Here is a 15,837-nt window from a genome sequence, read left to right as displayed (position 1 = left end):
GAGAGATGTTTTCTTATCTCATGGCACTTAATTGGCATGTTGGTTATGGGTATGCTGGACCATATAAACACAACGTAATAAATAACTAAGGAGCCTCTGCAGTATGTCCTCAATTTGTCAATTGTCTCAATTATTTGTCAATTAATTATCTCATGTATAATCAACAATCCTAATTACTCTAGTCTAGAGATTAATAGAGATCAATGCTTGGTGACAGCGAGTAGAGAGGAGGGAAACAGTTGAAATAGCTCAGTACTTTGAAAATATCATCATTATGATGTATCATGAGGTTCAATTTATAATATCACTGTTAAAAAGATGCCAATGGTAGGCTCTTGGGCCTGTCATGTTTCTTTAAAAAACACACACGACAACCAACAGAAATCTAACACAGTCCGGAAATAATCAGCTAAGCAAAAAATTAAAAGAAAACCCATCATTCTCCCCAGATATCAACCCTCTCCTTGCAAGCCCATTAAAAAGGTTCATCATGGTAGCACGGTCAACAAATCCCAGCTATGTCAAACCAGAAAGGCTGGGGTGAAAGAGAGGGTTTCTGCCCAGATCACTGTGCCAGCAGATTTTTCTTTATCACATCGAGAGGGGCTCTACCTTTTGGACCAAATCTGATCAGTACGGCACAAGGACAGAAGTGACCTTTCAGGCAGGAAGGCCGCAGGTTATTTAGGGCTTCCTAGGTTTTAAAACTACACCTTAAACTCCCCCCAGGATACCCAGAGGTGGCCAGTGCAGATCACAAAGCATCAGTGTAGTAGGCTAATGGTGAGATACATGTTTTAACAAGCAACAAAGAGTCCTATGGCACCTTAAAGACTAACAGATGTATTGGAGCATAAGCTTTCGTGGGTGAATGTTTTAACAAGTGGGCTACTATACAGTGCACTAGTGTCAGCTTCCAAGTGGGTTTAGGATGTAGCCCCCCAAATGGAACTTGTTACCATGGTTTAAAACCTGCACAGAGGCACGAATCATGGTGGCGAGGTTTGCATCCAAAAGAGAAGGCAACAACTTCCAGAACAAAGTGACTAAAAGCCATCCTGTCCACTGCTGATAGCAGGTCTTCTGAAAGCAGTTGGAAATCCAACCAGATCTCTAGGTGGCAAACAAACATGCTATGTCAGAACAGGTAGAGTCTCCACCATATTTTCCATCTGCTTTTTCAACTCTAGCATCACCTGTTTTATCTGGATCGGTTCTCAGCCCCCTTACCTTCTTCCATGCCCCGGTCTCTCTCGGGGTAGGATGCCCAATGTCACATCTGAGCAGGAAGTAGATATGGGCTCATGCCAAATCTCTAGCACAAAGCATGCCCCAACATTGAGAAAATTTCAGTCTAGATCCAGATGTGAACATTGGGGGGGCTGGCCCACATCTCTGTAATTTGCCAAAATGTATCAAGCCTATCTGTAATCATAAGTAAGAAGAGTGTGATGTGTTACTGAATTCTAAATTAATCATGAGATATGGAGGGCTGCAGTTCATAGGCAGAGAGAATGCAGGAGAATACTTGTCAGTCATATATGAGACACATTCACAGTTCTGTTTCCAAAGAATCTTCTATTCCTAAATTGTTTTAGCAAAAAAGGGTTATATAAATGTTATTTATTATTCATTGCTTCCATCCCTCAGGTGAATAACATGGGACTTCAGGAAACAAAAATTCCAGTGGCAGAAGATCTGCACAATGCTTGTGAACTCTTCCTCTTGAAAAAACTGTATTTTCACTTACTTCCTCTTGGAAGGTAAAATAACACTGCTGTCAACGGCTAATTGCTGCGGTGACCTAGCATGGCAACCTGACCATGAATGCAATAGAGTCGTTTGATCGTATAAACAAATCATATGGGCTTACAGCGTAGAACGAGTGAGCCTTTGGGAGGATAGTAGGCTGTAATATGCACAGGGAATATCAAAAGTCACGTAGTTTGATGCATGCTAAGGACAGCAGTAAACTTAGTTCTCTCTTGCACAATGTAGAAAGTTAACGGAGTTACACCAGAGTAAAAACAGAGTGAAGAATCAGACCGATCATAAAAGGGTTTCAGACAGAATTAATAGTAAGTGCCATAGTTAAGGTTGCAAAACAGTTTTCTTTTAACCTGGTTTGAAACATTCACGTGACAGGCACATTAAAAACAATCTTATGAAAACAGTCACTTTTGGGTCTGACGCTTTCCATACTTGGTCCTGCCTGAATGTGGTTTTTTTTTGGGGGGGGGGGGGAGGGGGACGCGGCAGAAGGGGCAAATGGAACTTACCCATTTAAATTTGAAAAACAAAATGCAAAAGTTAAGGTTCTGGAAGCAAGAATAACCTGGCCACAACATACATAGTAGTAGCACTTTCTTTTTCTATTTTTCTACTGTAAATGTGTCCCCTGCTACAGGATTGTTGTGGTCTGAAAATGTATGTCGTATTGCAGCTTGTGTAGCATGGCTGAATTAATGATGCTGCTGGATCCTTAACTTCCGAATTCCTTGCTGATAGAGGAGGCCGGATTTGGGAACCTTACAGAGCTGTTCTGCACAGTTTGGAGCTTTGTTGTTTTCTGGCTTGAGGCAACACCAGGTCAAGGAAGGAGCAGGTGTATCTAGGATTATATTCACCTACAAATTCATAGATTTCAAGGCCAGAAAGGGCACACCGCCTCTTTGTGGCAGGGGTGGGATGGGATGTCGGAACCTCACCACTCCCAAGTTTGCGTGCTCGCCTCTCTGTCGGAGCCCCAATGAGGCCGAATGGCCTCTCTCCACGCAATCACCCGTTGGGCGGGCTAGTGTGCCCTAACGGCCAGAGTCCATATAAATCGCTCCCAGCGTTGCAGCAGTGTAGCCCAATGGCCACAGTCCATATAACTCTTCTCTCGCAGGCAGGGTAGCGTGGCCTAGCGTCCAGAATCTGTATGATTCCCATGGTGGGTGGGTGGTAGGGGGACCTGGACCCACCCTCTCCCCCGTGTCCCGACCCAGGTCCCTGGTAGTGGCAAGTTCCCCTTGCAGTGGCAAGTTCCCCTTGCCACCAGCTCAGTGGGGATCCACCCGAAACACGCCGAGCGTCTGTGAGGCTCTAATGCCGTTTTCCTCTGAAGTTCCTCTGGGTCACTTCCTACCATAAACTCCAGGTTCTCTGCTTCGGGGGGTTCCTCTGGTCTGTTCCCCTCCTGTGATGTATTCTGTCTGGGCATCAGGGTGCGGCCCGGCTTGGCTGGCTCCGGATCCCGGAGCGCAGGCTGTCCCTCCTCAGGAGCTCGCGGCATGCCTCCGTCCCCTCCAGCAGTCAGCCCAGTGAGCAGCTCTGCAGGCTTTTATACTGGTTCTCCAGTTGGAGCATGCCCAGCAGAGCCTCATGGGCCTGGCTTCCTCTGCTAGGAAGGAAGGATTAACCCCTGTGGTACCAGTGCGGGGCCGCTCTGCCCGTCACAGGGCCACAGTGATTATTTAGCCTGAGCTCCTGTGTAACACAGGCTATAGAACTTCCCCCAAATCATTCTTCGAGCAGTTCTTTAGAAAAACATCCAATCTCGATTTAAAAATATAGTCACTGATGGGAGAATCCACCACAACTTTTGGTAAATTGTTCCAATGGTTAATTACACTCACCCTTAAAAATTTACACCTTATTTCCAGTCTGAATTTGTTTAGCTTCAACTTCCAGCCATTGGATTGTATTATACCTGTCTCTGCTAGATCGTAGAGCCCATTGTGAAATATTTGTTCCCCATGTTGATAGCTATAGATTGTTATCCAGTCACTCAATCTTCTCTTTGTTCAACTAAATAGATTGAGCTCTTTCAGTCTATCACTATAAGGCACGTTTTCTAATCCTTTAATAATTATCATGGCTCTTCTTTGAACCCTCTTCAATTTATCGACATCCTTCTTGAATTGTGGGCACCAGAGCTGAACATAGTATTCCAACAGCCATTGCACCAAGTGAATATAGAGGTAAGATAACCGCTCTACTCCTACTTGAGATTCCACTGTTTATACATCCCAGGATTACGTTAGCTCTTTTGGACACAGCATTGCACTGGGAGCTCATGTTTTCTGCTGATTATCCACCAGGACTGCCTGAATCTGTTGGGTCACTGCTTCTCAGGCCCCCATCCTGTAAGCATGGCCTACATTCTTTGTTCCTAAATGTATTCATTTATACTTAGCCATATTACAATGCATACTTACTTGCTTGTGCCCAGTTTACCAAGTGTTCCAGATCGCTCTGAATCAGTAACCTGTCCTCTTCGTTATTTACCACTCCTTCAATTTTTGCGTCACCTGCAAACTTTATCAGCGATGATTTTATGTTTTCTTCCAGGTCACTGATAACAATATTAAATAGAGTACCCGTCCCTGTGGGATCCCACTGGAAACACATCCATGCAATGATGATTTCCCATTTACAATGACATTGAGTCCCATCAGTTGGCCAGTTTTTAATCCATTTGCATCCACAGAGTGGGAATGCACTGGACACCAACTGTGTGGAGGCTTGAAGGCAGCAACTCAGATGTATGCGGGGTTAAGAACTGTCCCTTTAAAATATTAAGTAATAAAATTACCAAATCAGTTTCAACTATTTAGAGTTTGTTGGGCCTATTTCAAATGGGCTGATCATTTTTATTGGCATGACTTAGAATAAATTCATGGAAGAGGAAAGATCTAGGTTGATACAAAGGAGCATACAGTTCAGTACTGCCCCTCTGAAATCAATGTCTAAATTCCTAATGACTTCAATGAGTGCAACATCAGGTTCCATAATTAGGATTAGTTGGACGGAATTTAAAAAAAGGGAAAATTTAGGCTAAAGAAACCTCCTGTGACGGGAAATCTATCCACCTGTGGAATTGTCTGCCAAGGAAAGTAGTGGAAGACATGTTATCTGGGACTTTTTTTAAAGCAGACAAAACAATGAAAAAATGTTTTTCAAGGGAGAAACCTTCTGTTCACATGGAGATGGGCCATTTGCCTATTAGGACTTTTTCCACTGTGATTCACTAACATCCTGTGTAATTGACAATGGGCCAGATTATGATTCCCATTCTCATGATGATGACTACCTGACTTCACAAACAGTTGCACTGAAATCGACAGGATTGCTTGTGGAGTACCCAATGTAAGTGTATTAGACTCTAAGCCAAAGACAAACTAGCCTTTTTAATTTGAATTCCAGTTTGTTCTTCAAAGAGAAGAACATGTATTTGCCTTGATGCTGTAGAAGTAACACTATATATTGGTTCAACACTTTGGCGGGGAGGAGGGGGGGCAGGGAGAGAGGTATTTTAAGCAGTTTTGAAACTCTCTGAATTGTAATTGAAGTTGGATGTGCTGAATGAAAACATTTGTGTTTTTCAGTGACTCTTTGGAAATGACATTTGCTCTAAAATCAATCAACAATTCTGGTGTTAAACATTACACTATATTATAAACTGCAAAGAAAAGACTGTGGATGTTGTAAATAGCACGGTACACACACGTTTTGATATATACATCTCATCTGTGTTAAGGGAAGTCACAAATGTACATAAATTCCATGCAAGCTGCATTGACAAATTCAGCTTATTTCTCTGCAGCAAAACATCTAAATCAAATGTATTTTATGCTTTTACTTATTTGTCAATCCTTTTAGTGACATCTAGTGGAGTCTGTGCAAAATGCAGTTCTAGAATTCATAGTGATTAGATTCTAATGTGACTGCAGTAAGTAAAACATTTTATTTAAATCCTATACCATTCTAAGTGATTTTTTCACTTCCACATTCAATCTTTTTCCTTTAAGAATGTGTGGCATGACACTCTTAAGGAAAGATAAAAGACAACTAAACTTTCAACTCTCTCTCTCTCTGGCTCAAATTATTATCTACTTTATTCCCTCCCTCCACCCCCCTTCCCTCAAAAAAATCACAAACAGCCCCACTGAGGCTGTTATTGCTTAATAATTTCTTATTTGAAAACTTACCTATTCTTCCTGCACCTTGTAACACTTCTATATAATCAGAATTACAAGCACACAGTGACAAACAATCTCAACAGAGGTCACGTGACCATAAATCAGACGTATCTGATAATTACACAAAATCAGATTCTGAACAGGATTGGATTCTGAGTTTGCTGAAGTCAGTAACACTCATTCTATCAATGGGCTTTTGGATCACACCAGAATGAATTTGAAGGAATCGGATTCATCAGCAAATATAATTCTCTGAACAAGAGTAAACATGCATTTTCTGTCTAGAAGATAGATGGAATGAGCACAAGGTTTCAAAGGCAAAACTTCTGAACAAGGGCTAGCAGTCCTATGAAATATAGTGTAGGTTTCCTATAACTTTTGAAACTTCCCCCCACCCCCAAAGTACACACAAGTGACTGCTGTAAAGTAAGACTGTATTTACAGGATCCGATTTGGGCTGTGTTAACAGTATGGCAACCAAATGCAAACTGGACTAATAATACAAGGATTCATTTGTATTTGGGAAACACAAAACATAAAACAGGCTAGTATTAGCTCTCGGGGGCTAATCTGGATCCTATATATTGATTTTTATAATCCAGTACCAATGATTAACAAATTACCCACCTACCTTCAAAACACATGGGAACAGTGTGGAGGCTTCAAAAAAATTGTAACAGCATGCCTTGGATGAAATATTATTGATAACTAAACATCTATTGACTTTTAAGCTAAAAAACAATGAAGTCAGGTACTGCATGGGTGACTTTTGAAGCACCTACCAGAAAATGAGATCCCTTATTTCAGTTGACAAAGGCCTCATTTTCCAAGGTGCAGTTAAGTCAATGGGAACTGCAGGAATGCAGCACCTCTGGGCACCAGGTTTGAAGTATTCTGGTTTGGATTCTGGATGGAAGTCCAGTGCATTTTATCACCCATTCCATCCCCCCAAACCGTCGAGGTGTATCAAACAAAGGATTAAAAAATAATTCAAACACACCAACCGTAACAGTTCAAACATTTTACTAAATCAATTCACACAAATTCCAAATTGCAAATATAATTAAGGACAACAGAGTTTTTTTGTTTTGTTTTTCCCCCCAGATTCATCATTAAGACAATAAACAAACAAATTAGTTTTGTAGCATGTGTTCTTTTTTTTTTTAAATGAAAGGAACGCCACGCGATGTATTGATAAAGCACCACAACACAGTTACAAAATAGGATCTGCCGGTTTCTTCCACAAGTAAAAGACTACAGACTGCTAACAACTTTCTGCATCAATCCATACTTCATTAAAATAAAATTATAAAATCTCCTAGATTACACTAAAAATCAGACGATGCCTGGAATACAGTGCATTAACAGCAGTAATGCCAACTATCATCAGTGCCAACATAAAAACATTTTAGAAAGTAAAAAACCAACCAAAGAAAACCAACAACAACAAAAAAAACCTTTATTCCCCTATATGAGCAAAATTTAAAATAAGGGGTGCTCTGCCTCACAATGAGTTAAGGACTGGGGACGGGGGGTGGGGAGAATAGGTAGGAGGGCTGGTATTGTAGCTTTCTAGGCTTAGTTAGCATCTAGTTTGGCCATTTCCTGCACATAAATCCCTATACTCTCACTGTCAAAGAGCACAAAGTACACTGTCTTGATTGAAGAGGACATTGTCGACACAAAGTAGCTGGAGATGGCTTTCAGGATCAGCTGGGCAGCAGTTTGCTTCGGGAAGCCATTTCTAGGGGAGAGAAAGAAAGAAAAGAAAAGAAAAGAAGGACTTGCACAGAAAGCTTTCGATAGACTAGCCATGCAGCTTGCAAACAATATCTGGGAAATCTCTTGTATGTAGTGTGGTAATTAAACCTCCAAAGTAACAGTGTGTGAGTTCCAAATGGAATTCAGGTTTTAACAGTTTTTTAGCTATTGAGACATAGAGCTCAAATGCACCGGTAATTAAAAACACGTTTGTGGAGGAAAATACTCATAAAACAATAATCCTTTGAACTTTCATCCAAAGATCTTGAATCTCTCTACACACGTTAATGAATTAAGCCTCACAAGACCCCAGTGAAGTTATTTATTATCTCCATTTAACAGATGGGTACACTGAGTCACACAGACACCAAAGGACTTGAGCAAAGCTGTTCGTGTATAAAGATATTTGCAGGCCCAGGAATAGAACCCTGTAGTTGTGACTCCCAGTCCCTTGTGAGAATTTCACAGAGTGATTTTAAGTGGTATAAAGGATACTTACTATATTTTTGCTTGCCAAATAGGAGGCCTAATGAGGCCTCTCTGAAATTCAGAGATAAGGCCAGGTAAGTTACACAATGGGAGAAGGGCATAAATGTGAGAGACTTGTTCACCTAAATTAAACATTACCCCTTATCTCGTCTCCTAAATTCTATACTTACAGTAGTAGCAGGGCTGAAAATGCCCAGTTTTCAGAAAACTCATGGAAAGCAGCAGCAAAACTTTTCTCTACTTGGGTGACTCTCTGATAGGCAAAAGGGGCTTGGCTGGCTGAAGCCAAGGTAATTTGAACCTTCTGCATCAAGTTTGTTGAATTTGGTCCACAGTCTCCTAATGTAAACAGTTGTGCATAGTAACTATGCAGCAGCTGGATTAATCAGATGAGACAGGTGACAGAAGAAATGAAGAAGTAAAGAAAGGAGCTGAATGGAACGGAGGAAGTATTTTTAAAGATTTACACGACACAGGAAACTGTAAAAAATTATACTGACCAGCCACAGGTGTTCAATACTTTTACACTAGAATTTTCCTACAGATTTCAAACAAATGTTTTGCCCCACTCCAGGTCACATCCTCTTCCATATATCTGGATTCCAGTTCAACCCAATCTATTTTATCACAGCCATTTGGCTCTATAAAAATCTTGTAAAATCTCCTGTCTCAAAAAATAAAATACAATAAAAATGCAACCATCTAGTTACATTTCAGCAGTCGGATAACAGATCTGAATGTTGGCTGAACTGATAATATGTGACAAGTCTTTTGCATATCTTGTATTGGGAAATATACACAAAAAGCCACTCACATTTTAAGCTCCACTGGAAACAATTGGCCCAACCCAGGAGAATGTCTCTGTGACCTTCTGGGCTCTGCAGACTTGGAAGGCCACATAGGCTGCCTACACAACAGCTCAACGCACTATGTAGAAACACTGATCTGTTGCAAAGAGCCAACTACCCACCTCTCATCCTTGCATACCATCGAGCTGGGGTACAGCGCTGGAGGAATGAGAGCTTGCAAAAAGAACTCTCCACCTCCTATCTCAGCATCTTTTTGCCCTTCCTCGCTGGAACCAGAGAGACTGTAAAGCCAAAGGAACCCCATTCATGGCCACAAAAGGGGGAGGCAGTACAGATTATGGCAGGCCATGGGCCTTGGTGATTATGAGGGTATCTGTCCTATCCTGATTACTGGAGAGGTGTGGGTGGGCCCACAACATTGCTGGAGGGAGCAGGGGCCTTTGAGCACAAAAGTTAGGGTTCCTTCATTCTGACGGTTTGGTTTCAGAGAAACATCTGGGCCTCCTCTCATTCCTAACCGTCAGCCCCACAGCTGCCACCATGAAGTTATTGCCACTTCTGGGAAAAGCATCTACAGCTGCATTACTTCGTTTCCTGACAGGCAGATTAAAGATTGAGGCACTTAGGTAGTTATAAGGCCCTCATTTACTGTGGTTGCTAAAGAGAGGGTAGATGAATTGTGGGGAGGCAGCATATTTAGTGGACAGGTCACTGAACTGAGAGTCAGGGGTGGCTCTGCCACTGAGTCGCTGGGTGCCCACTGGGCAAATCATTTCACCTCTCTGTACCCACTTCTCTTCCCTGCCTTTGGCCACCGTGGTCTATTTAGACAAGGGTTTTGTCTCTTGCTCTGTGTCTGCATAGTGCCTAGTACATCAGAGCTTTGGAACATGGACACTGGCTGGGGCCGCTAAGCGGCACTGGAATAAAAATAAGAAGTCTGTGGAACGTCAGTGACTAGTAGTCACAGAGCCTGCTTTCTGTTGTACAAGACGTGCATTATAGGGAACAACAGTACTTGGTACATGGAAAAAAGACAATGGCTAAAATTTTCAAAATTGCCCACTGACTTTCAATGATTTAGGCTCTTAAATTACTTTTGCCTTTTGGAAAATATTAGGAAAGGGTCAAAAACCTGCACCATTAAAAATTTTGCCACTGACTTTAATGAGAATAGGATCAGGCTCTAAGGAAACAAGGTTGTTTTTTTCCCACCAAGAAGTTTTACATAGCAAAGGAAAGGTGTTTTTTTTTTTTTTTTTAAAGCCACTCTTGCATTTAAGCAAAGAGAATGCTTATGTTATAGTTAGGCTTGGCAGAATTAGATTTTGTATATTTTGTCAAAATATACCCAGTAACTAGCCTTAAATCAAACTCTAAGAAGTTCTCAAGCAGCATTTTTCTTATTCCACTTATCTATAAATTTCAATTACCATCAATGCAAATTATTTTTGTCGGTTTGTGTGTCTAGGGTGAAATCGAAGGTTATCGATATTTACCGATAAAAATCTAATCCTTCCAAGCCTAATTGTAGTATTGGCGTTACTGAGATACTCACCTACTAGTAATACAAGGGAATACTACTCCTTACTTACAAACTGCACAACAGTGTTGGGAATTAGTTAGTGTTTGTCCAGCACTTTGAAGATATAGGGCCATATTCACCCGTGGCATTAACAGGTATTACATCATTTAGCATTGGATTATACCTACACTGAATCTGGCCAATAAACACTGTTTTATTCTTCCTCTTATTATATACTGGAAGAAGTAGGAAAGCCAGAAGACAAAGGTAATTGCTTGTGCCATGTACCACATATTACACACAACACCTTATCATAAAATATATTCTGACACTGTGTGGTTGTACTCTATATAATGGGATATTGGACAAGCTGCCTGTAGTAAGCCTGGGATATTTCAAAACTGAGGACATGAAATTGCACATGCTTCCCCTCTTATCAGAACAGGTTTCCTAAGCTAGTTTAGCTGTCCTAGTGAGGCGCATCCCTATGTAGGAACAACCCAATGGTGGTGCACAGCTGTCATAGGAGCTCTTATACCCTCACCAGCTGCTGGCTTAGGAAAGAACAGGGCATGCGGCCAGTAGGCCTCTGTACTCCACCATTCCCCAGCTCCCTCTCTGGTCCCTTGTGGATGTTTCAGCCGGATATAAATTAGAGGGAACTTCAGGCTGTTTCTACTACAGGAGTACAGTAGGGGGACTTATGCAGTCTAGTCCCAGGAGCAAAGGAGTGTGATAGGGTGTACAATTTTTGGCACGCCCCAGGGATCCTGCTGCACCCCACCGCAATGGTGTCCCAATTAGATGCCAAGAGAGAATACAGGCAGGGCTCTGGGGGCTTAATTCCCAGGATTAAGAGAGCTCCAGGATTAGATTGTAAACTCTACTTAGACTTAAATTCTTGGGGGCAGGGACTGTTGTTTTGTTTGGTGTTTGTACGGTGCCTAGCACTATGGGTCCCGATCCATGACTGGAGCTTGTAAGAGCTAGGGTAATACAAATAAAAATAATAACCAGGGAGGCATTCACGTCTGCAAGCTGACTAGATGCGAGGGAGTTTATTTAGGGTCAACATGTTAGAAAGAGCAAAGAGAGACCTGGGGAGTGAGGTGCTGACCAGAGACCAGCTTAAGGGCTTTCAGCAGGGAAAACAGGAATTACTTGTATAGCATTGCATTATTTTATTTTGAGCTTAATTCTTGTAAAACTGCAGTTTGAGATTTTGGCCAAACTGGTGTCAATACAGATTAAAGTCAGAGCCCCTGAAATAAAACCCCATTCAGAGGGGGTGACTTTGTATTCACCCTGAACCTCTAGTGAACTTCTCTCCCTCGTGGTTCTCCCCAGGGCCATGCTCCAGTGAGCTTTAAGCCACCTTTGCACAGCACCCCCTGACTTGTGCTCTCTGGAGGTTGGCCCTAGCTGAGCATCTGACTGCTACAAGCAAGCGATTTTATTTCCCCCCTGAAGTACAAAATGATTTATTGTAACTGCCCTCACAGAATCCCATTCCTCAGCCATAAAAGAGAATGAGGCCGTTTACGTGGGTTTATTGGGTGATGTCTGTTTGGCAGATGTCCCTACCAGAACAGCTGTGTGCATGTGCGGCCTTTGGCGTCTGTTGTCCTTAAAAGCTTTATTTATTTAAAAAAAAAAAAAAAAAACTTTTTACTTTATAAAACAACAGTAGAGACAGAATGAATATATTCTCCTTCATCGAAATTAATTACATTCCGCTTGTTACCCACTTGAATTAAAGAAAACACCTAAGTATTTATATCTTCCATGTTCTGAAGGCTGCAATCCCCAACATTCTCATTGGCTTCAGTGAGAATTACATGCCCATACCAAGAGAATATACCCCAAAATCTTGTCCATCAGTCAGACTGGCTCACAATTGAATGTGAATGGAATGATTATTTGGGATTTCATTCTATTCAACAGCAATACACTCCTTGTAACAACAGCTTCTGTAAGTCATCCAGTTGAGAAAAAAATATACCATGTCGAGCAGTACACTTTGCATAAACATTGTTCTCCACAAAAAGTCTCCTTGAAGCTGCATAATGTTACATGCTCTTAAAGTGACATATGCCAACATTCTTTCTGTATGCGCTATTAACTTGTATTTTTAAACCTGGTATGACGTATATCCCTTCTGTTTCAATAAAAATGATAGGGAAAATTTACATTTTATAGTGCAAATTATTCCAAAGGATCCAACAGTGCTTTACACTGTATGAAGGATATACAGGAATCAATTCCCCACTGAAATAGAGCCCCTTTGGGGGGTGGGGGGCTAAGGGGGAGAGTCCCAGAGCCTGGGCTCCAGCCCACCCCAAAAATCTACGATGAAATTGTATAGCCTCACATCCTGAGCCCAGGAGCACGAATCAGCTGGCATGGGCTGGCCTCCGGTGTTTTATTGCCATGTAGACATACCCTAAGTGTTTAACCGCCGATACTTAGACTAACACTAAGCCAAGTCTTGTTGCTATCATACGACATATTCGCAGTGGGGCTAACTACACACTAAATCTTGGTAAGATAGATTCCTTTTCTTCATGTTTATTTTTCAAGTTTTTGTTAGATTATTAAAATGTGTTAATTTAAAATATTTGAATGCACTCATAAAAATGCATTTTATTCACTTGAACGTATTTGTGTACTTTATGATTCTGCAGGGATTATTGTTAAACCTGCTCAAGTCTGAACTATGATTCACTAGAGTATTTCAATTGGGATTTACTGGTTGAACTAGTCTACAAGCAAGGGGCAATTTCATTAAAGAGATCTGAATTGAGTGGGTGAACAAGAATAAATCAATATTGCCGCAATGGGAGTTATGCCCAAGTAAGGACTGAAGGACGTAGGGTTGCATTAGAAAATCTGACCCACACCAAGTTAGGTAATAGGTTTGCATGACAACCTTACCTGCCACTGCCAATTGAAGGAAATGCAATTGACTTCAGCTTCTTTTCATCTGCCAGAGCCAAGCAGTTCTTCACTGTCTTTTCCAGCAGCTCCTCACATTTGTCTGAACCCCAACCCGGGCTATTACAGTGAATCACAAATTTAGCAGGCAGTCCATGGCCTGCACTGACAACAGCTAGTAAGAAACAGAAAGGGAAATTTAATTGCTTTCATCTTGTCAGGATTAAAAAAGTACATATGTGGAAGTGTGATTAAAACTGTAAACAGCTGACAGTCACTGCTATAATCCCAGTGGATCCTTTATCATACAAATCAAATAGCCTGAAGAGATAACATGATTACATAGACTGTTTTACATTTGCTACTACGTTTTGTTGGAGTAATTTGTAAATTACAACTATAATAGACCTCAATGAATAGAGAACAAAATCTATCACTGGCAATTTAGAGGAGACATAAATTTGAAGTGGGCACTTTATTGCAACTTTCTTCTCATTTTATCAGATAATATGTTACAAAGTTGGGTTGTCTGTTGGAGTATAAAACTGTTACAGGGCCGCTGTAGTTTTATTGTAATGTTACTGTCAAGTTACAGTATGTGCCAGGATGTTGTTCCAGTCTCAGATTAACTACCTCTGTGATCTTTAGAGGTTTGGTGTTAATATACAATTTGTTGAGCCAGCTTTTGATTAGACTGCAGCCCAAATGACATCAAATGCAAAGATTATGATGCATCTATAAATCGACAGGAAAAGCTACAGTAATTATACAACTGTTTTCTTTTATCCCCTGCCAATGCGGCACTCTGTTTCTGATTTAGTATGAGTGAGTCTATTTTGTCTAATTTCAAGAGAGAGTTTTGGATTGATGTTACTTTAAAATTTCTTGGTCGCATGCATCACCTCACCCTTGATGACTGATACAATGCTGTTTTCTAGTTTACCTCTTTCATTATTTAATGAGACAACTGTCCAGTACGGATTTATGGATTTACAGCATTTGATGTATTGTTTTTATATATCAGAAGACATGATCTTGTGTGTGCCAGGGAATGGAAGAGGGCATTTTATATGCTAATTATATCATGGCACCTCAACCCTGGCACTGATGTGCAAGGGACACAAGGACACCCCACAAATGGACTAGTGACAATCAGTCTCCAGGCTCTGCGAGTGCAGAGATGGTTTCTGTGACTTGGGAACATAAATCTCCCAAGAGGGCAGGGCAGGGCCATAGCCTCACCACCTCTCACCTTCCTCTGCACAGCTGATTGGGTGCAGAGAAGGGAGCAGACTACGTGCATACCAGGGAGCTCAGGGTCAGATTGTGTCTCTATTCTGCACCCGCAGTTCAGTGATGGAAAATACAAGAATTTAATGTTACTTACTTTGGTTCATTAAAAAAATGCCTATTCATAGGCTCAAGTACAAAGTTAGTCACACAATACAAACTTGAATAGCAGTTCACAGTCAGACAGACATCTAATTGCATCTGTGGCTGAAGCTATCTGTGCCCACGAAATTGTGGGTACGAAATGGGAGCTTGCTTCTAACTATCAGACCTGCAAATGCTCCTCTTGGCAAGAAATTCTCTCTTCCATGCTGGAATGTTTATGGAGCACTCTGTTATTACAATATGGTGGCCATATTGTAAAAACAACTCCATACAATAATTCCTGGAGCCATGTTATCACATATGGATATTATCCTGTAGGTGCCGCAAAAAAAGAGAAAATAGACCTTGGCATGTGGAATTCGGACTGCAGCAGGGTAAATTCTAAGGGGCAATGGAAGCACAAGCATTTGTGCACTTTGGGGCCTGCAGATGCTCAACATATTGAATAACCTCAGTGCGAGGCAATTTTGTCATAATTAGCTCTAAAAAGTTGGCAGATTCAGAATACATCATAAATCCAAGAAAAATCTAATAAAGCCAGCTGACACATCTCTAGTCAGTGGAATTTTATGTATCGTGCGACTCTGATGTGACCAGTTCAGTACCTCTCTTCACTTGTAATACCTTCAAACTGCAAGAGGAAAATACTGTGCCGACATGCCTCACTAGTTTTACTGTCTCTGAAATGGAGAGAGCCTTCTGATGGAACTATGGGGACTCTGGAGGACAACTGTTAATTATTCAAAGCAATTGTCACTTATTTCAAATTAAAGTGCTTTGAAAGAGGAAGTATTTTACAGTTTTCTATAAAACATACAAGGTCTGTGTGCAGAATTCTGCTACGGTTACAGCTACGCTCCAGGAAGATAACCATGGTTTAGTCTCCACTATGGAACAGGAATCCCCAAAGATAGGGGAAATGCCCAGGGGATGCTGGGGGCATGACTGGAGCCCACTA

General features: G+C 41.3%; 1 protein-coding gene across 5 annotated transcripts in view; it reads right to left on the bottom strand.

The window, feature by feature from the left end:
- Positions 1–6,972: 6,972 nt before the first annotated feature.
- Positions 6,973–15,837, bottom strand: part of LOC128842392 (core histone macro-H2A.1) — a 73,069-nt gene continuing 64,204 nt past the window's right edge. For all 5 annotated transcript variants that reach the window (XM_054038368.1, XM_054038367.1, XM_054038370.1 and 2 more), the window contains exons 8-9: positions 13,485–13,659; positions 6,973–7,710 (exon numbers count right to left, since the gene is read on the bottom strand). In XM_054038368.1, coding sequence (XP_053894343.1) covers positions 7,545–7,710; positions 13,485–13,659 — 341 coding nt within the window. In that variant the 3' untranslated portion in view covers positions 6,973–7,544. The remainder of the gene's footprint in view (positions 7,711–13,484; positions 13,660–15,837) is intronic.

Source organism: Malaclemys terrapin, chromosome 8, assembly GCF_027887155.1.
Source record: "Malaclemys terrapin pileata isolate rMalTer1 chromosome 8, rMalTer1.hap1, whole genome shotgun sequence".
Classification (NCBI taxonomy): Eukaryota; Metazoa; Chordata; order Testudines; family Emydidae; genus Malaclemys; species Malaclemys terrapin.
This window is presented reverse-complemented; position numbering and strand designations above follow the sequence as displayed.